The sequence below is a fragment of the Sander lucioperca genome, chromosome 17, assembly GCF_008315115.2.
Source record: "Sander lucioperca isolate FBNREF2018 chromosome 17, SLUC_FBN_1.2, whole genome shotgun sequence".
Lineage (NCBI taxonomy): Eukaryota > Metazoa > Chordata > Actinopteri > Perciformes > Percidae > Sander > Sander lucioperca.
This window is the reverse complement of record NC_050189.1, coordinates 2,568,001-2,589,497: the sequence shown is the minus strand read 5'-3', so window position 1 is coordinate 2,589,497 and position 21,497 is coordinate 2,568,001. Positions and strand designations below refer to the sequence as shown.

The 21,497-nt window shown below is 40.3% G+C and overlaps 2 protein-coding genes across 7 annotated transcripts in view; both read left to right on the top strand.

The window, feature by feature from the left end:
- frem1a (Fras1 related extracellular matrix 1a) overlaps positions 1 to 9,535 on the top strand; it is a 52,370-nt gene extending 42,835 nt beyond the window's left edge. For 2 of the 5 annotated variants that reach the window (XM_031314671.2, XM_035994270.1), the window contains exons 25-37: positions 650 to 1,067; positions 1,595 to 1,796; positions 1,885 to 2,029; positions 2,118 to 2,247; positions 2,386 to 2,458; positions 4,833 to 4,982; positions 5,221 to 5,429; positions 5,550 to 5,597; positions 5,681 to 5,866; positions 7,079 to 7,210; positions 8,019 to 8,134; positions 9,089 to 9,174; positions 9,282 to 9,535. In XM_031314671.2, the coding sequence (XP_031170531.2) occupies positions 650 to 1,067; positions 1,595 to 1,796; positions 1,885 to 2,029; positions 2,118 to 2,247; positions 2,386 to 2,458; positions 4,833 to 4,982; positions 5,221 to 5,429; positions 5,550 to 5,597; positions 5,681 to 5,866; positions 7,079 to 7,210; positions 8,019 to 8,134; positions 9,089 to 9,174; positions 9,282 to 9,478 (2,092 nt within the window). In that variant the 3' untranslated portion in view covers positions 9,479 to 9,535. Of the gene's footprint in view, positions 1 to 649; positions 1,068 to 1,594; positions 1,797 to 1,884; positions 2,030 to 2,117; positions 2,248 to 2,385; positions 2,459 to 4,832; positions 4,983 to 5,220; positions 5,430 to 5,549; positions 5,598 to 5,680; positions 5,867 to 7,078; positions 7,211 to 8,012; positions 8,135 to 9,088; positions 9,175 to 9,281 lie in introns of those variants that run through there. The other 3 variants (XM_035994269.1, XM_035994268.1, XM_035994271.1) reach the window with 2 other exon arrangements.
- A 1,265-nt stretch (positions 9,536 to 10,800) lies between these two features.
- LOC116060924 (leucine-rich repeat-containing protein 72) lies at positions 10,801 to 18,266 on the top strand. 2 transcript variants are annotated; one of them, XM_031314677.2, is made up of 5 exons: positions 10,801 to 10,966; positions 12,184 to 12,422; positions 15,529 to 15,711; positions 15,806 to 15,883; positions 17,997 to 18,266. In XM_031314677.2, the coding sequence occupies exons 2-5, from the start codon at positions 12,271 to 12,273 to the stop codon at positions 18,163 to 18,165; spliced, it is 582 nt and encodes a 193-aa protein (XP_031170537.1). In that variant the 5' UTR covers positions 10,801 to 10,966; positions 12,184 to 12,270; the 3' UTR covers positions 18,166 to 18,266. The 2 variants fall into 2 exon arrangements, with proteins under 2 accessions (XP_031170537.1, XP_035850169.1); XM_035994276.1 differs by having other exon boundaries at positions 15,520 to 15,711.
- The last annotated feature ends 3,231 nt before the right edge of the window (positions 18,267 to 21,497 follow it).

Below are 21,497 nucleotides of genomic sequence, written 5' to 3'. Positions count from 1 at the left end.
GTGCACACTCACATCAACATGACAAAAGTGTTTGCTGTCTTTCTTGCTTGTTCGCATCTGCAACCCCCCTCAGACCACAAACCAGTAACTTGAGGTTTAACCTTGAAAACAAGTAATGCCCAAACCTTATGGGAAGAGACCACTGGGGCAAATATGATTAAAACACATGACTAACAAGAACTAGGGGTCTGTTTCACCACATTTGCAACATGTAAACTGTGATTTGCAAGTGAGATAATTTCCACTTTTTTACATATTTTACTAATTAAAACAAATGGCATCCTTGCCCCCTGTAGGACTTGCAAATTTGACTGCACTGCTTGCAGATTGTTTTTGTAAAATGGGCCCCTGAACCACACAAATGCAAACCTTAACTGAAACATCTCTAACCAAATACTGTAACTCACAAGCCCTTGCTTAAATGTAAAGTCTCGCACTTTGGATCATTCTCAGTATATGCAAACATAATGCCACAAGATAAAAATAATTGAGTTCTCTCTAACCCAAAAACAGCTTTTTGCCACCTTTGTTCTCATGTCGGTTACATGATTTTAAGACATCATTCTTAACTTTCATAACTTTTCTTTGAATTGATTCCTTACAGTGATCACATATGTTCAGACAGTCTGTCTGTTGTATGTTTTGGCAGGTTTGTTGTGAGTAATGGTAAAACCAGCCGAAATGGAAGCTTTGAGATTGCAGTGGAAATGGTGGATCGCTTCCTGCCATCTCTGTCCTCCAACAAAGGCCTCTCCGTTCCACAAGGCTCCTCCATGATCCTGGGTCCTGACTGCCTGGTCATGTCTGACCCTGACACTCCACCCAGCGCCCTGACCTTTGTCCTCCTCCAGCCTCCACAGTATGGCAGGCTGCTTTTAGGTGGTGGAACACTAACTACTGGCTCAAACTTCACCCAGAGAGACATCCAGGAGATGGAGGTAACATATAAACATGACGGGGGGCCGTCGCAGATCGACCGATTTGCCTTTACTGCCTCTGACAGCACCAAACGGGGTTTCCTGCTGGACGGGCAGTTGCATACTGAACCTGTGTTCTTCACTATTCAGGTAGGTGATAAAGAGTGTAGAGGCTTTGTGGTTGTACCACAACTCTCCAGCAGCCTCAGTTGATCACAGCTGATAGACCATGACTATAAGAATATAGCTAGCTATAGAGAAACAGAGAGAAAGAGCGGGGTAAGGAGGGGCTGAGCGAAGTAAGTAATGAAATAAGATTGTACCCATTTTAAATAGTAACTTGAGACCATCTTGCGATGGGATTACACCAGCCACGACGTAAGGCCAGGGTCGTTAAGTGGGGGAGCTCTTTTCTTACTTACAGCACCTTTGCTCGGGCCTGAAAAGTGAAGCCAATGCTGAAGTGCCTTAAACCTGCATTATATCATTTCCAGGAGGGGGCGGCTCCGCTGGCTCCAAAAAGAAGTCAGTTTCTATAGAAGTCTTTAAGAAAGTGACCCTACTTATAACTTGATTTATAACCTCATTTTCATAATGAGTTTATTAAGTCTTCTTCAATACAGCATGATGTTCATGTTAAACCATCTCTATTTTCTTAACAAAACATATACTTTCAGATCAAGCCTTTGGATAAGTCGTGCCCTGAGGTAGTGAAGCTACTTCCTCTTTGGAAAGTAGAGCTTCTCGGTGATGGACGATGCGGGATCTTCGTCTCATCTCTTGAGCTGAAGGCCCAAGACAGTGATAGCAGAGAAGAAGAGCTGATATTCTGCATTGTTCGCCAGCCCTACTTTGGTTACCTAGAAAACATTACTACAGGTTGGGAAATACAATTTATTTCCATCTTAATCATAGCTTAGCTTACTTTGTAGAATGAAAAAAACAGTCTTTGTTTTTGCTCTTGCAGGTGGTTTTGTACCACAACGCTTCTCTCAGATAGAGCTGAACAAGAGAACTATTGCCTACATCATCAACTCAGACAGGGAGTCCCTCTCAGACAGCCTGGAGTTCACAGTGTCTGATCCTTTAGGGAACACCGGGCCCTCTCACATGTAAAAAAAAACAAAACATGTCACACTGATTTTTATGACATCTTGAATTTACAGTTAAGTCTTCACTGTGCTTAACCTTGCCTTGCAGACTTGAATTCAGCTGGTCCTCAGTGGAGCTGTCTCAGTCTGAGTACTCTGTGTGTGAGGAGCAGGGAACTGTCTCGCTGGACATCATCCGAAAAGGAAACCTGGCAGAGTCTTCATACATCACTGTCAAGGTCTGAAAGTCATTTGTTATTCAAACTGGGGAACTGCTCTCAACTCACTACATAAGTACATTTAACTCAGTCATGATGCCTTTTTTTCCACAGATTTTAGGACCTTTAGAGTTTTTGTGTCATGTTTCTTTATCGCAGGTAAAGGAGGTGACTGCAACAGCTGGAAAAGATTTCCTCATAAGCCCTTCTTCCCTCATTCAGTTTGATCCAGGTATGTCCTAATATGTTCCTGATACAGAAAGCATTTTTGCATTATGCTTTTTTAAATTTGCCAATTTTTGCTATTGGACATTCTTTATGAGTGACTGTGGGCTTTACAGATATTTAAACAGTGATGAGGTGATTTCATCTGACATGGTCAAATCAATATAGCTCAATATTATGTCTTCAAATTAGCCCTTTTTCATTTCCTGAAAAGCAATAGTTTTGGACATAAAAGGTTTTCACCAGGCGGTTACAAAATAAAGTTTGGTTTAATTTAATTAAATTAAATTAAATTAAATTAAATTTTATTTATAGAATCAAATCATAACAAGAGTCATTTCAAGACAGGGAGAAACCTCGGACAGACCTAGGCTCTTGGTAGGCGGTATCTGATGGTGCCGGTTGGGGGTGTGATGAACAGTGGCGATAATAGTCACAATAGTAGTTGTAGTAGTTCATGGTTTAGCAGGGCACTGCAGGGCATTATAGGGTGTAGCAGGACATAGCAGGGCATAGCAGGACGTAGCAGGGCATAGCAGGACGTAGCAGGGCATAGCAGGACGTAGCAGGGCACTGCAGAGCGTAGCAGGGTGTAGCAGGGCATAGAGCAGGACCACGGCAACAGCTGCAACCGTGATTAAGGTGACATCTTAATCCAAGGAAAACTGCTGGGCGAAAAAAACATAAGGACTCCGGGGAATAAGCTCCCCAGAGCTAAGTTAGTAACAAGCATTTCTGGGACATGGATGCACACAGATGGAAAGAGAGAGGAGCTCAGTGTGTCAAAGGAAGGAAGTCCCCTGGCAGTCTAAAACTATAACAGCATAATTAAGAGCTGGTCCAAGGCAAACCTGAGCCAGTTCTATAAAGGTTGGTAGATGAATCTGACGACTAAGAAGAGAAGCAGAGAAGAGAAGGGGTATATACAGCTATACACCCTTGTAACCTTTACTCATAATGGTTAGTACTACTCTGCCTGTAGAATGCCATGTCAAATCTGAGATGCTTGCCCTGATGATGTCATCAGTATTTTAGGCTTGGAGACGACAACATTTGAACAGAAAGCCTTTGTTACAATCATGGGGCGTGGAGCTTGAAGATGTGGGCATTTCTCAGGCAGAGTCTATCAAAAGACACTATTGAGTTTGGGAAATTATGGGAAGTGTTTAAGATCCAGTGCTTTTAGTGCTTGACTCATACTAGCAACTAAAACTCTGGAAATTGCAGCCTCTGCTGCTTTCAATTTAAACTTTTTCTTTAGCTTTAAGGGTAATTCTTAACCTTGATCTTTATCCGTTTTCAGCCACATCTTGTGGCTGTCATCCGTGGAGGGAGTTTGCTTAGTTGCCATGGATATAGTTTTCGTTTTAAACGGACCAAACGAGGTAGGTGTGAAAGCAACCTAAGTGACTAATGAAAATTTCTTTTTTTTTAAATTGGTCCAGAACGTTTGTCACCTTTGTCACTACAAGTGACATATTAAACATAGCAATTTGATCTATTGTCAAAATAAAATATTGATCAGTCCAGCTTTAACTAAAGAATAACTACAAAAAACAACACAGACTGAATCCCCACCATATCCGTTGGTATGCATGGGATTTCGATCTCATACAGGCAGTATTTCAGGTCACCACAATCCTCATCCACCATGCATTCCTGGGTTGAGGGATAACAAGAGTAAAGTACAAGTACCTCAAATTTGTACTTAAGTACAGTACTTGAGTAGATGCACTTAGTTACATTTCACCACTGAAAGTATCAAACCACCTTTAAAAAGGCAACAGAATACAGGAAAGGACGCCCAGGACCCCGCATTAAGATTTTCCCACATTTCAATGCTTCCTACGCCCGTGCCAGAGACAATCTTTGAACAGAGGCAGAGGTATTATGTATTCAAAATTTCACACTCAAGTGAAAACTGAGCAAACTCCATCCACTGATGAAGGCCACAGGATGTTTAAAGCTAAAAGCTTTGTCAAAAAGACTGTAAGTGGACCTTGTGATAAGATAAGTCACTCAACTAAATAGTAGTTCAATTTGATTTCAAATCATAACAAAGGTTATCTCAGGACACTTTCCAGTAGGTCTAGACCACATTCTATAATTTACAGAGACCAAACAATTTTCCCCATGAGCCAGCACTAAGTGCAATACTAAATGGTGTGTTGTCTCCTCCTTCTCAACTTTAAGAAAAGTCTCATTGTAAAAATGCACGTAAAAGTGTAACAAACCTGACTATTGTGTTACTACAACTAAAACAACCATAATTCACTTCTATTAACAATAGTGCAAAATTAAAGCTACAAAACAGAAAAAGTTGCACTAAATGAGACCTGCACCAACTCTTGTAAACGATTGTGATGTTTCTGTCTATGTAGGAGTGTCAAAGAGAAGCTGGAGAAGTGAGATCGTTCAGGATCACCTGGAGGAGGCTGAGGAGATGTTTGAAGTGCTGCTGGTCTCCCCTCAAGGCACAGTGATCGGCAGCAACAACAAGGCTCGAGTCACAATCAAGGACTCAGCAAGAGGTAAAAGCTGTATAGTTTTAAGATCTTATGAGACACTTTGCAAAGTTGCATCATTTCCCATTATCCCTTTTTACATGCCTACGGATTTAAAGGGATTTGACTGTATGCAATGTCCTGTATACCCATACCACCACAGTATAGTTTTGTTGTAACAAGTCATAGTTTAATTAAGTCTAAAAGTCAGGGAGTTGATATTTGCCCAAAGACACAAACATGACTGAAACTTAAAACACCACAGGACAGCACAGGCTGAACCAGGATCGGGAGGCCCCTGTTCTTGGTGGAAAAGAGATTCGTTCAGACACATACCCCCAGCACGGATCCATTCAACTAGAGAAACTGCCCCTCGGGACTGAATCTGTAATCTGGACCCGTGGAGACAGCATCTCCAGGCCTGGAGCAGATATCCCAAAAAAGAAACTCAAAGTTATGGACAACCCAAAGTCTGTAAGTACCTGTTCTAAGAGATCAGCGCTGGATTTGACTTCATCAAGGTTGACATTTTCCTTTTTTGCTGTGGCTTTAAACGAGCAGTTTAAAATAAACTGTAACTGTTTCATCTTTCAGATTGCACCTTCATCAGTTTTTCACAACGGGACCGACATCGTTTACACGGTAAGCAGCAGCCGCTGATACTAACTGATCCAAGCTTTTAAAAGTCAGAACTGTCTATATTTCTGTTGTCTCTTTAATTCCAGTATCATGGCATCATGCAAATGCAAGTACAGGACGACACTTCCGCATTGAGGAAGGACAGAAAGGCAAACATCCGTGTGGTCAGCAGGGGAGCACAGCAGCAGGTGTCAACTGTGCTTACTAAGCCAAAGTCAGGTCCTCAAAAAAAGATCTCAAAACCTCAAAAACCTGCACAGAATAAAGGACGCGTGAGTACAAATGTTGCTGGTTCTCGTCTGATTCTTGGAAAATGTGTGTAATGTTCAGTCAGCAAAGAGTAACTCTCTTTTACCAGAATGTCTCGTGGAGTTGCTTGATAGTTGACTAATTGCCATTTTGTATCATTCCTTTAGCTTGATAATATGTTCATGGTTGAAAGGGCTGGATTCTTATGTTTTGCCCTTACCAACCACGACCCTTCCCACCAACAACATTTTCAGTTCACAAAGAGATTGCTAGAAACATTAACATGTTGATTTAAGAGTTATTGCCTCTGTCACTCTGTACAATTGCTTGAATCTCATCCATGCTCTTGTCACCATTTTTGTGCTAATTCTTTGTCACTCTTTCTGGATGTAGTGAGGCAGCTATTTATGTATATTGGCTTAAAATAAGTCATGGCTGTAACTATGTCAATAACATAACTATGTCACGGACAAAACAACATAGATTCACGGACGTGACTATTTCACGAGCGTAACTGCATCACAGTTAACTGACTTTGTCTGTAACAAAGTCAGTTAACTTAAAAAAGTGACCGTTGACTTGAACAATGGTCTCCTGGGTGAAGATTCTATGTTTGTAACTACTTCACCAACTTAACTATGTTGATTCACGGACATAAATATGCCACGAATGTAACTATGTCACAAACTTAGGTCGGTAACAAAGTTGGTTAATTTAAATAAGTGACGTTGACTTTTGGTTTCACTCGGGACACAAACTTCAGTCTCCTGAGTGAAAGTTCTGTGTTTTACCCATCCACCCTCCCTAAACAGAGTTTAGCACTCTTATACTTTGTCACATTACTACATTGTTTGCTCCCAAAATAAATTACCACGGCCTCTAGAGGTCGCCGCCTAACAAGAAACGTAAATATGGACCGTTATAAGCTGTTCACAATCAAACTATATGGCCATTTTTTTGGGTGAGGACAGTCTGGCCTAGTTGATGTGAATAAAAGGATATTTGATCCCACAACGTAGTTCAGGATCAGAATGTGTGGGTTGTGTTCGTATTGATGTGTGTATCTATAAATGCATCTTTATCACTGTGGGACACTTTACTATCTATGAACATTCAGCACTTTGCCTCAAATGTCTCACGCTCGTTCCAAACTTTCTATGTCTTATTTACAGTGTTTTGCATTCCAGTTAATGCAACACTAAATTAACTTTCCTGTGGATTTGTATGACCCATAGGCTACAGCTGATAACTCCATACCCAAGCCCTGTGTGCCAGAACTGATGGGACTCCTGCATTTCAACCAGACTACCAATCAGCTCTTTCACTGCAACGGTGTCTCCTGGAAACCCTGGGCACCAACTGATCAGGTATTATAGTTTGACAACGAAGGAACCTACTTGTTATAAGCATGTACTAGCCTCTTTGCATCTCTGGGAGAAAGATGTCTGACCTACGCAATATTTTTTGCGTTTTTTTTATTTATTTATATTTGGTTTGTGGACTGCCGTTTTGAAACCACGAGTTTGGCAATTTGGCCGTCGCCAACTTGTTGTTTGTTTTAAACCAGACCTTATGATTTTTGGACAGGAGGGTGGAGCTGGGGAGGGTAACGTGACCAAGACAATGTTGTTTATGGCACTGCACTAAGCTTAAGGCTAAAGACGAAAAGTCACAAATTTTCAACTCTTCTGAAGGGAGTCATCCAGCGGAGATTTACCGGTGGGTAAACGCAGACCTCCGGGTACTGGTGCTGTTCATCTGCATGTACGGCACTACTGAAAATCAGCATATATGGAATGTTTGTAGAAGATACTTTGAGTGAATAAGTCTCTTTGCTTGACAAAACGTTGATAGACCTCTAAAATCATTGAAATCATTAAAGCTTTAGTGCGTAACTTTTTGATATTAATGAGTGTCCGTTACATTCAAGCCATTGCCAAATGAGTTGCTACCAAGCTAATTAAGACTATCAGCTCCACACAACTCTCTCTCTGGATTTCTCAGTATGACTATGTTCAGAAGATGCGCGGTCATGGAAGGCTTGTATCATGTGGACACGCCGACAGTTTTGTTGTCATTACTTAGAATCCTCATGGGGGCGGCAGAAACTACGCACTATAGCTTTAATGTTCACCTACAAATCAACATATCTGCCTATTTCTTTCTGAGTCACAGATGGTGAAGGCCCAAATGTGTCCTCAGGGCTGGACCTTTCATGGTGGCCACTGTTACACCCTCAGCACTGAGCACAAGGCCACATGGAGCACAGCTAACAGGGCCTGCAGGGAGAGGTACAGTTTACCATGGAGCTGTGTGTTCAAGGATAAACCGAGAAATTGATGTAGAAAGCATGGACATACATGCTTCGGATTAGTTGTATGTCATGCATAACAACTACACTCACCTAAAGGATTATTAGGAACACCATACTAATACCGTGTTTGACCCCCTTTCACATTCAGAACTGCCTTAATTCTTCGTGGCATTGATTCAACAAGGGGCTGGAAGCATTCTTTAGAAATGTTGGCCCATATTGATAAGATAGCATCTTGCAGTTGATGGAGATTTGTGGGATGCACATCCAGGGCATGAAGCTCCCGTTCCACCACATCCCAAAGATGTTCTCATGAACTCATTGTCATGTTCAAGAAACCAATTTGAAATGATTCGAGCTTTGTGACATGGTGCATTATCCTGCTGGAAGTAGCCATCAGAGGATGGTACATGGTGGTCATAAAGGGATGGACATGGTCAGAACAATGCTCAGGTAGGCTGTGGCATTTAAACGATGCTCAATTGGTACTAAGGGGCCTAAAGCCTCTAGCATCAACAAGGCATTTTCGCCCCCAGGACTGCAGCATACTGGATGTTTTTCCTTTTTCAGACCATTCTTTGTAATCCCTAGAAATGGTTGTTGAAAATCCCAGTAACTGAGCAGATTGTGAAATACTCAGACCAGCCCGTCTGGCACCAACAACCATACCACGCTCAAAGTTGCTTAGATCACCTTTCTTTCCCATTCTGACATTCAGTTTGGAGTTCAGGAGATTGTCTTGACCTGGACCACACCCCTACATGCATTGAAACAGCTGCCCTGTGATTGGTTGATTAGATAATTTCATGAACGTGAAATTTAACAGGTGTTCCTAATAATCCTTTAGGTGAGTGTATATAATTTGAATTACATGCACTGTGTTATACCTTCAGAATAGACAACTTTCCCCCTCTTGTCCTTTTGATTTCAGATATAAAGGGACTCTAGCAAGCGTTTTCTCTAAAGTCGACATGGACTGGCTGTGGGACTTCAGCGGAAGAAAACCATTTTGGATAGGTGGGTATCTTTAAAACATTTGTTGCAACACCATTCTGTTTTTGTGTTTTACATTGTAGAGTACAATTTTATACTCCAACTGACTAATCTTTCTCCTACTGTTTAAGGGCTGAATGACAGGGATGGCAAAGGACGCTGGGAGTGGGCAGGTGGTGAGCCGGTCAGCTACACTAACTGGAGAAAGACGCCCCCTCGGTCCAAAATGAAGGGAAGCAAGAAGTGCGTCCTGGTGTGGAGAAGGGCAAAGTGGCAAATCAGGGACTGCAAGACGGGTAGAGGTCATCTCTTTGTGTGTTCAATATGAAGTTGAATTGAATAGTGTACACAGCATCACAGCCATGAGCCACTGTGTTGTTTCAGAAGGAGGATGGACTGATCCTCAGGAAATTTAAACTGCAATGCCGGAAAAAAAAAGGAAAAAACTTTCCAATAAGGATCAAAGGGAACTTTGCTGGAACTGTTCATATCATTTATAATGAGCAAGAATTAGTGTCTAAAAAGTAACTTGCTACATTTACAGACATTGTTTACACTGCATTTATTCTAGATTTGGACTGTTGCAGGATATGTAGGAACAATAACAAACAGATTTAGTAGATTAGCTGTACCTATTAACCATTAACCATGTTATATATGTAAAGCATACAAGAGATTTGTTTTAAATGTATTTAGTATATTTTCAGACAGCTCCAGACTCACTGTGTGTAAATTGGTTTGTGGTTAAGGCTTTTATTATTTAGATTCATATAGTGCTTACATTTGACATATTTCTAAATTAATTTTTGTTTCATCAGTTTACCCCAAACAAATTTACACACAGTATTTCAGCAGAGGAGTACTGCCATGTGTAGTCTGATGTGTGTACTGTTCTTGATGGGAATTTGGGGTGAAGGGGCACTCACACAATGCACAGAAAGCAGTAGTGTTAGGGGGCGGGGCAATGGGGCCCCAACAGCAAATCTTTGCTGGGGGTCCCCGGCTAATCCGGCCAGGGACAGAACATCTGCTTCCACTTGGTTAATTATTCATTCACTTTAAAAGTCTTTGTTTCAACATGTTTCTATAAAGATTAGAATGACGCTTTAGCTCTTCATTTCATCAAATATGTTGTCAAACCTCATTATTTCCATTCATAGACATGTATATTTGGCACTGTAAATGAAAAAAAAAAACATCTAAATAAATTTCAAGATGATATCATAGTCTATTTGTGTAAATTAAGCTCAAATATTAATATCTTACATGTTGTACAACCAGTTCATTTATTGTTTTTTCATTTATAGAATGTGTTGAATTCCATTTGAAAAGATCTAATTTAAAATTTGTGGAATTCTTATGGTATTTACAAGAATAATAAAATCAGTGTTTGTAAGAACTCCTGCACACTTTCATCTGACATGTGTCCTGTAATAGAGCATATGTGTCTTTGGGAACACAAACTCCAAAATAAGCCCATATTATAGAGGTAGTGTTATTTCTTAATCCAATAATATGCCGTTGTCTATGATCAGCAATCCTGTCATTGGTTACAGTAAATAAAGACTGAATGTTGACGTTTCTTCACTGTTCTAGCGGGTGTTGTTGTTTTCCCCTTTTTGAGAATTCAACACGCTATCAATGTTATTTACATGTGGTCCAGTGGGTCCTGTGAACCACAAGGTTCAGCAGCAACGTGATTATCCCCATCATGTGATCTACAGCCGAGGTATGAAAGAGGGCCTTTTATATGAGCTGTAAGCAGTTCTCAAAGGTTTGCATGCACTGAACACAGACACCGATCCTCTTCAGCTCGGTAAGTCCAGCTATAACTGAATAGATATTGTTGTTGTGTCATAGTTATTGCATATGGGTATGCTGCATCAAGAATCATATTTGTGTCTTTCACAAAGTAGCAGGACAACCTGAACTCTATGAACAGTTTAAGATGAGTGCCAGCATGTTGTTATGGTTGAGTTCATTTACTACTGTAAATGATGAACAATGGTCTACACAAAACTGATGATGGTAGCATTTGGAACACCAGATAATCAGGAGAAAAGTTGTGAAAGTTTTGAGACCGTCACACTTTGACAATTCACCACCAGTGTTTAAAGGAATGGAGAACGTCGCTGGTAGGTAACATGTTAAGTGCACCGGTAGCTGCTTACTTACTTCACAGTGTCACATCTGCAGGCATGGGCTATCAAAAAAACTGACTAAAATAATGTAATCAGAGAGCAGCACTATTTTGAATAATCTTAACCTTAATATTAGTCTCTCTCAGCGTTTACTCCATTCGCTGAGGTTAGGGTTACTAAATCATAACACGTTTTAGAATTAAGAGGGCTTGCAGGTGACATAACATACCCTGTGGCTGCAGTTTTGGAGGTCAACACGTTCTGTCCCTAGTGTTTGTGATGAGCAAGGCTTATGCCTTTATGCTAAGCTAGGCTAGCCATGTCCTGATTCCAGCTCTGTAGAGATTGATATACATTTTCTTCTCTCACTTTTAGAAAGAAAGTATTTTTACTAAAATGTTGAAATATTCATTTTAATTAAGAAAGCCCACGTTTCAGCAGTCACTTCATAATGTCACTGTGACGTATTTGTTACAAATTGAAGACAGAAAGGAAAAAGTACTGAACCTGTTGTATCAACACTATAGCAGTATTTCTCAGAAGTTCTCAGTGTTATTTTCTCCAGATCGTATAATGTGGGCATTGGTTGTAAAATCCCAATCCTCCCATTTGTCTTTAACACATACATGGCTTAAGTGAGAACATTTGTGGCTTAATTTTTTTTGCTGTGTTATTGTATAGGACTGCATTACACTGAGTAGGTGTTCATAATGTTGTGTTCACCCTTTGTGGGCAAACTGGAAATGTCTTATACAATGGAAGGCTATAGAATTAAATGTGTCATTTGTCTGTACTGAGAATGAGCTCAAAAACACAAACATTACTTTCTGACTCATCGTCAGACTCGTCATTCGAGTCTTTTAACCATTTATTGTTTTGTCGTTTATTCAAGGTTTGATCATGACATAATCATCTGACTCCTCTCCTAATCTCCGTTAATACAAGTGGAGAGGAACTAAAGAAGAAGAAGTTTTTTGTCATGGATCATCATACCTCGGGCCAACACAGTCAACCCAGCTTCCAGTGGCTTTCTTTTGCTCACCAGGGCCTGACCGAAATCCCCAATGAAGCCATTCTAACCCAGACAGACACACTGGAGGTGCTGGATCTGAGTTACAATCTGCTGAATGAGTATCCTTTTCTTAATAACCAATAACAATCCTTTTCTGTACACTTACAACGTTCTCAATGCTTCGGTTAACATTTAGGGACCCTCATTATGCTACCGTTTAAGTGTGGTGATATTTTGAGCCTTTTTAGTGGTAGAAATAGTGATTTGTTTTTACTTTCCCTGTGCCCCGAATACTAGCATTGTAAGCTAATTAGCGGTCCGCGCTAGCGTCTTTCAAGCTACAAAGACATTCGATTAGCATGAAAACATGTCCCAGAGAGAGACAGAGTGGGTACACATCTGTTAATAACCCCTAGGTTCGTTTTGCACTGGAATTGTCCTTTAAAACGCATCTGAGGTATACTTAGAAAACCCTGAGCAGAGGACCTGAGAGCTCAGCACGTGATGTAGGGGTGCAAAAGGTCCATGATGTACTGTGGAGCCTGGGCATGTAGGGCTCTATAAGTGAGCAGCAACATTTTAAAATGAATTCACTGATGTATAAATCCTTAGAGCCAACAGATCCAATATCTATACCATGTGTAAAAACAAGTGTGTGCCCCACCCACATGTGTAGAGCCAGATACGTGTTGCCTTAAATTAAAGGACTCAGTAAGATTGAGGAAATCAGTGGCAGATGTGCAAATAGTGTCATCTATATGAGGATTAAAATCCCCAACCATTAGAACATTGTCCAGCTTTATAAAAGTTGATAAAATGTCTGCAAAATCAGATAAACAGCAGCCTATTGGGCCTGGTCGTCGGTGAATTAAAATACAATAAATAGGATTCAGCCACCCAACTTAGCATACTTGCAATTCAAAGGACGAATAAGGTTCAGTGCTTACCAGCTGACATGTAAACAAAAAACAGCAAGTCCACTACCACTCCTGTTATCCGGGGTGCACTGATAAAAGAGCAATCTGTCGGACAAAGCCCCATCAGGTGAGATAGATCCATATTCTGCTGCCATGTTTCAGCCAGAAATAAAAGCTCCATGCTTTCATAACAGGTCATTGAGGAGATAGACCATGCATTGATCAGAGCCATCTTAGTCTCGATTTGCCAGACCTTCCTCCACAGTGCTGTGGAGTTGAAAGCAATACAGAAAGCCTGAGAGCCTGACTGCAAAATATTCCATTATGTTTTTATTTTTGAATTGTCCCCTACGTTTCCCTTTACATAAAGATATTTTCAGCATAAATTGATTCAGAAAAAGCCAGACCCCCCGCATCATAACTTGCCACACAGATCTGGAAAAAAACACCTTGGCCTTTGGGTTGCCAGGCCAGTTATGATTAGGCCAAATGTTAGTAGTAACTAACATCTACAAACTGGGTAGCTAAAATGAACATACACCGGCGATTAACAAGCTGGGCAAGCCAATTGCTGTTTTGCATTGCATTCAGTTTATTTAAATGGGTCCAGGCTAAGCCCCGAACCTCCTCAAGTCCTAGAAACGCCCCTGCTGTTTTCAACAGGTCAGTTTGACCTCGTCCGTTTGCTATTGTTTGTGATGGCTGCTCCCAACTGGTTGGCTTTACAGCAGTAGCTACAGTTTGCTAATCCACAACCTAACATGAGCTAATATCAACTCTGCCATATTTCATTTAGTCAGCAGAGACACTAACCGAAGTGGTCGCTATGGCAATGAGTGTCCATGAATCTGGGGGGGGGGCGGAGATTTGAAGGGGGGGATGTATTTTTTTTGGCAATTGAGTTGAAATATAAACAATCTTCGCACAGCATCTCTTACTGCACCTTTAAATCTAAAACATAAGCTTTTGAAAACAGAGAGACGTTATTTCTGCCCGTCCCCACTCAGAAAACAACTGTATGGGTTGATTGTGGAAGAAGCTCATTGCAACCCACAACTACATTTCTTGACCTCTCATGGCTGTAGTAAATATCGCAAGAGCAAGTGAGGTGACAATGTATAGGAGTGCCAAATTAAAATATGTTACGTCCTCATTTTAGCAGTTAGTAGTACATTAGTAGTACACTAACCCAAAGTATTTTTGTTGCCTAAACTTAACTAGTTCTGTTTCACAACATTTACTACGTGTTTAAATAGAACGCCACATGATTAAACCGCCACGGTGTGGCAGTAAGTAGAATGGTCTTTGGAAAATCAACCTATAATAATGTTAAGTTATGAGGATGTGTTGGTCATTTAGTACTGCTGGAATCTGTGCTGTGTTCTTTAAGAATAAAGTGGTGTCATCTGCTAGCTGACTAATAACCAGTGAACTTGGCGGCTGTGGCTCAGTTGGTTGGGCGGTCGTCTACCAATGGAAAGGTTGGTGATTCGATCCCCGGCCCTGCAGTCCCATGTTGAAGTGTCCTTGGGCAAGACACTGAACCCCTGAATTGCTCCCGATGCTGCGCCATCGGAGTGTAAACGTGCGTGAGTTTATCAGATGAGCAGGTGGCACCTTGTATGGCAGCCTCGGCCACAGTGTATTGTGTGTGAATGGCTCCTGTACTATGTTAAAGCACTTTGAGTAGTCGTTAAGACTAGAAAAGCGCTATATAAATACAGTCCATTTACATTCTTTGCTGGATTTCAAACTGCACGACACTGCGTATTATGGGACCATGACATCCTATTGCTGCATGTGACATAAAATGCTGATGCTGACAATCTTTCTGCAGTTACATTACGGTCAAAATGTTATAGAAATCCTTACAAGTATTGTTAAGATATTTCAGTCTGGACCAAAATTATGGACCAACTGACAGACCTACGTTGCCATACCTAAAGCCACACTGCTAGTATGGCTAAAGACACACATATTAAATCTCATCATGTAGGAAGAAACTGACAAAGCTAGTGTTTGTGGAAGAAACAAAGTATATTATTTCCTGAAAATATTAGTAATCTATTCAGGGTGTTCCTGGGTGTGTGCGGAAACACCTCCATGAAGTCATAGTTTATACCCCTCTTTTTATTTACTATATATCTTTTGTAACAACATATTATAGGACACAACCTCCTGTTGGAGGTAAATATTCTTACAATCACAGAAACATACATTATGATGTATATTAAAATATCCATCCATAGAGACTGACAAACCTGCGCAGTTTGAGATTAGTGTGTTGTCCTTCATTCAGTCCTTATTGGAACCCGGCTCTGCTGGGTCAGCTGGAGAAGCTCAGCACTCTGATCCTGGACTGCAACAACTACACATCTCACATCAAGTTCCCCTACATGCCGAGTGTCACCACAGTGTGCATCAACAAGAACAAGATCAACAACCTGCCTGTGTTTGTGGAAGAAATCAGACGGAAGTTCCCAAACATAAAGTGAGCCTGGGATTGTTATTATATTAATGCAAAAAAAAAAAGCATGATTTTCATTCCTTCCTGCTTTATGCTTCTACATTCCTTTCTAATGTAGGATTCTCAGTATGATGAACAACGAGGCAGCACCTAGCTATTTCAACGGAGGAAGTCTGACACAGTACAAAGACTACAGGTGAGCATCGAGGTCCTTTTCAGTACCTGCTCAGTTTTGGAGATGTGGTCACTAACTATAGAACCAAAATCAAGAATCCCTCTATACACACTGAATATTCTTTGTTTATAAAAAATAATTGTACAGCTTATCACTTGGCTTTGAAGTCTCTCTGCAATAACTAGGCCTATAAACAGGGCCATGGCTATAATTTTTCTAGGAATTTGGGGGTTTAGCTACCTGGAGGGACTTTCAATATATCAACATTTTAAAGCTGAAATATTTTGTGTCAAAGATCCATCAAACCCAGACCACTGGTGCAGCATGTACGGACTCTCAAAGTCTGACATTTACACTATGGCGCCCCCATCTGGTTAATCAGTGCAAGAACATGGTACCAGAACGTCCTGTGTTTTGTCAAAATTAGACTTGTCGTGTCTGAGAAAAGGGGTCTGACTAATAGCAATGTATTTACTATTTATGGACAATCAGTCTGTCATTGCATCCATACTTTAAGGAAGCCAAACAACAACAAATACAAAATTAACAGAATACTATGGGGCGCCAAATGTAAAAATTCAGATACAAATTTATAGCTGATATATTTTGATTATTTAGCTCACTTTCCTCACATTTAGATCATTTTTTTCACATTTAGACAGAATTTAGTTTAAAACAACATGCTAATCCCATGACTGATCCACGGTCAGTGGTGTGGGCGGGGGCACTGCAACATTTAGCATAAAATTTAACATTTATATTTGTATTTAACATTTAGATTTACTATTTGGATTTAACATTCAACTCATATTGTTGACATTTGTGTATAAGATGTTGTTTTACACAAATTGTTTGTCTTAAATGTGAGAAAGATGCTCTAAATGTGATGAAAGTGAGCTAAATGCTCAAAATATATCAGCTATAAGGGTAAAGAATATTGTGAAGAGAATTCATCAGTTAACTGATACGATGAGAAAATGGCAACAGTTCAGTTCCAGTTCATTGGCATAATCCAGCTGGCTGACAGGCAAAGTAGTGTGGCAATGTGGCCTATCATTTTAGAATGTGTAGTGTACATTTTTATTCAAAGTAAACAAACTAATTGTTACAACTACTAACTTGATGTGTAATACATGAAAGATTTTCAAATATATTAGCCCTCACAAATCTTCAGGTGCAAGTGCATATTGTGCCTTCCACGTCATAGTCCAGGGGTGTCGGACTGAAGAGGAAAAGGGGACTGAGTATATAGAGCCCTCATGCAAGAAGGGGGCCCAAAAGATACTAGAATGAATAGTCTTGGATGCGGGGAGGGCCTATAGAGGATGCTAGTGCATAGGGTCCACAATTTTGTGCTATACGGCCCTGTCACAACGATACCAGCAGAATAATCTTCATCAATATGCATCCTGTAATATTGGCAATGTGTATTGTCTTTATTTGTAAAACTTGCGTAATGTAATCTGATAGCGTTTCATTGTGTTGTGGAAATGTGCACACCCATATTATGTAAGCAAATAAGGGACGTACGTTTTTGAATTTTAACAATGAATACTTAATATTTAAATATTTTTACATTTAAAACCATGTATCTTAATGTATTAGTTCTGTATTCACGTGTTTGAAATTGAAATATGAATTTTCTTGATCTGCAATTCCGAGAGCTGAATTAGAATATTTTTTTAATGGTCATAAATTTAGATCCAAAAATTCAAGTGTCCGAAAAAATGTTTTGATTCAGTTTGCTCAAATTTGACTGGTCAAATTCAGATCTAAAAAATGTAATTTGAAAAATTTCAAATAAAGCTCAGTGTTCCAACTTTTTGTTTCAAAGAGGCAAATTCAGAACAAATAAATTCAGATAAATGGTTTTCAAAGTAAAATATGTCAATATTAGGTATTCAGTGGGTATTAAAATTCAAATACTTAAGTACTACAGTATGTCTCTTATTTGCTTCCATACATGTCACGTTCCCACTTTGTTCTGGAGTTGCACTCTGTAGAAGCAGTGTCCAGTGGGCTCATTTTTCAAACTTCTAATTCTAGCACTCAACAGAAAACATTTACATGCACTTGTTTAAATCAAGCCTCTCAGATTTTGTTGATCTTTTGTTGATTGCCTTTGCCTCCTCAGACAGTATGTCATCAGTCAGATCCCAGGCCTGGAGATTCTGGATGACACTGAGGTCCTGGAGAAGGAGAGAGCCCAGGCTAGAAAAACCTACCGACTGCAGCACAGCAGTCACAGCAGCAGAAAGAGAAGGGGGGACACATCAAAAAAAGACACACACACACACACATGAAGAAAAAGTCAAATACTGTCATAAGACAATAGGATAATATACATTTACATCATATGACACTGTCAGCATTATGATTCACATTGTGTGTTCTGTAACTGCTTGTTTTACAGTTTTTCTTGATTGCTTTGACCTGCTTAAAGAAACTGGGATCCACTTAGTTTTCATCATCACTGTCTCAGCAGAGCAGAAGACACCTCTTGCAAATGTGTTAACCCTTTCTCATTGGATTGACACATTTTCCCCACCCTTCTGCAGAACAGTTAACATGGATGTCATTCAAGCAGTCCAGACTCCATTGTTTTAGCTATGGTAACCAAACAGAAACCATCTGTTCCTAACTATTAGAAACTACCTACATCAGTATGAAATCACTGAAGCACCTGTTGGACACTCCTTCACACAAATCTTCAACTAGCAATCAGTTTGCAGGCCTTAAAGGTGCAGCGTCTGTGTTCTTTGCCAACATGGATGGAAGAGGTCAAAGGCAGATGAGAGTGAGAGGAAGAGGTAGAGGGGTCCGAGGAAGAGGAGTCCGAGGAAGAGGAGGTATTGTTGGAAGGGCTCAGGTTTCTGATGAAATTCGGGCAACTGTTATTGATCACGTAATCAATCATGGCCATGTGGCCCCATCATCAAGACAGAAGAGACTGAGTATCAATAGTGGCTATTTCTTATACTCTACAGTAATAGATGTTTATACTTTACTGTAAGAGATTTTATTTTTATTTTCTTAATTTCTTATACTCTAATATATTTTATTTTGGTTTACATGTATTTTGTGTAATATTTACAGTATTTCAGTTTTCAGCCACAGTTTGAAAATAAGGATCAATGGAATCAATACAATTAGCATCAAAGCATTTCTGATTCTGGGTCCAATTCTTTGCAAAAAGGCAGATTTGATAACAAATGTCACTGGCATGAAAGCTACGTACAGTAATAGGTTACAGTGACAAGCAATGGTGCACTGATTGCACTGAGTGCTGTATTTAGTATTTTGTTGTCCACTGTGTAATGGTTGATTGGAAGAGCTCACACACTTGTTTGCAAGTTGTGTCTTTTAAAGGCAAAATTTGGTTTTGTTGCATATTTTAAATGTTTTGGCACAGTTAGAGCCTTTTGCAAACAAAATTCACGTCACTTTGACCATGAGTGCCACTGTTTCGGCCTGTGTGTTAACTGTTTTGAAAAATGTGGAGTTTGAGTTGACTGCTGCATCAAAGCAATCAAGAAAAACTGTAACATATACTTGGAGCTACAGGAGGTCTACACTGAGATAAATATTGAAATCCAAACACCATGTTTTATATAGCTGCACTATTAAATTAAAAAATGAAATATTCTGTGTCTCATGCATCATTTTCTTAACCTGACTCCACCAGATGGATTGCTTCGCATTTGCTCAGCATATCCATCTGGGAACTTTCCGTTGGAGAACTTTTGGGAAGGGGCAAAAATACTGGTTAGCTGATTGGATAAACCATCTGTCTATCACTAACCTGACTCCGCCAGATAGCTTGCGAGATCAGGACGGTCTGACGAGGCTAATTTTCTTCACGACTAGCGGAGCCAGTTGATATATCAAACTCTTGCCGAAACCAGTTGAGAGAAGAGCAAAAACACCTTTCCCCCGAGAAAAGCCTCCAGTGCCGTTTTTTGCTCTTCTTTCAATGAAGGAATACTTTCTAATTCGGATAAAACTTGCGCGATAGCTCCGTGGAAGCCGCCATGTTGTTTAGACTGAACAGTCGCTTCTCGTTGCGTCACACCTAAACCCGCCTCAAAACCAACGCTGATTGGTCGGTCGTTTGGCGAACGGCTCCAAATTTTCTCTGTCTCAAGATGCCAGACTGATCTGCGAGTGGAAAACTGGAGCTAGCGAGATCAGGACGGTCTCACGAGGCTATAATTTTCTTTCCTTATCCAAAATTTAGCACAACTTAGTTGACAGCTTTGGAAAGTGATGTCGTCTACAATAACAGTTTTTCTCAGTCGCTTTGGTACATTTCTCGAATCATCCTCGACATTTGCAAAAGAGTAAGTGCATTTTTCAAAACAATTCGTGCAAATAGCAAAACACCATGGATTACCTGCAAAAGCCAGTCTCTTGCTCAAAATCCTTAGTTCATCTCTCCAAAGTAAATATCTGTGTCAATGAACATGTCAGTGCCATCAGAATGACAAGTCCTTGTGTCTTTGTGTACGGATAAGACAGTCAAATTGCTTAGTCATGTTGCTAATATAACAGTGTACTCTGGAGGGATGTTCTGATGTAAGCTATGGCTAAAGTTTTGATGACAATTATTGTAAATTGTTACAATAATTTGTAATAATTTACTAAGGTAATAAGGTTACACCTTAGTGTATGTGGGAGTTTGATTGCAAGAGACTGGACAAGATTCACATTTACGCTTTTACTGTTTGTACTGTAATTTGTTGACAGACCATGTCATTGTGATACAGAAAGGAAAAGACAGCACTGCATAGCACAAAGAAAAAAAACAAAAACTAACGTAGAAAGTAGGACAATCTCCTTAGGGAAAACTGTCCATGCAGTGCTGTATGAATTACAGTGCAGTCTTCCTACACCTCCTGACATTCCTGTCTGTTGGGCCACAAATTCTCATCCACATCACAACGAGTATCTTCTCTTGCGATGCAGCATGGAAAGAATCTTTTAGAGTGTCTTATCCAGCCTCTGTAGGCATCTGCTGTGATGTCATCACACGCTGCATCCATTGCAGCCAGCAGGGTCATCTGTATATGTGGCTGGCGACCATATACTTTCCATCTCCATGCTGAAAAAAAATCCCTCAATGGGGTTAAGGAATGGGGAGTAGGGTGAGAGGAACTCCATCAGCTTCCTGTTGTGGGCCGCAAACCATCGCCTGATGATGTTGGAGCGATGGAAATAGACATTGTCCACACTTACTGTACTGTATATCACTATACGATGTTGTACTGTTTACTGTGAGGTACAGTTGCTGCATGCTCATACATGTTTTCATGTTCATATGTCCTCGGCCTCTTCTGACTCTTCCTCTGTTTTGCCTCCCAACTCCTCAGCCACGCAGCCTCACTCCTCTTCTTCTTCTTTCTGGCTGTTGAGCCCGTCCAATTCCTTGTCCTTCCATTGTCAGACATTGTAATACAGTTTTTCTCAGTCGCTTTGGTGCGTTTTTCACATCATCCCTAACATGCAAAATAATAAGTGCATTTCTCAGAACAATTTGTACAAACTGCAATATACAATAGATATGTTTCTAAAGAGACCCCTCTCATCATCAGGGATGAGAGCCCTGTAGAGAGTCTTTAAAAAGTTGAGTAGATGC

Bases quoted from the DNA above. Each gene is read 5' to 3' on its own strand.
- LOC116060924 (XM_035994276.1), top strand. From the start codon at position 12,271: ATGGATCATCATACCTCGGGCCAACACAGTCAACCCAGCTTCCAGTGG. The intron at 15,712-15,805 runs GTGAGCCTGGGA...TTTCTAATGTAG, and splicing joins CGGAAGTTCCCAAACATAAA to GATTCTCAGTATGATGAACA. The intron at 15,884-17,996 runs GTGAGCATCGAG...TTGCCTCCTCAG, and splicing joins ACACAGTACAAAGACTACAG to ACAGTATGTCATCAGTCAGA.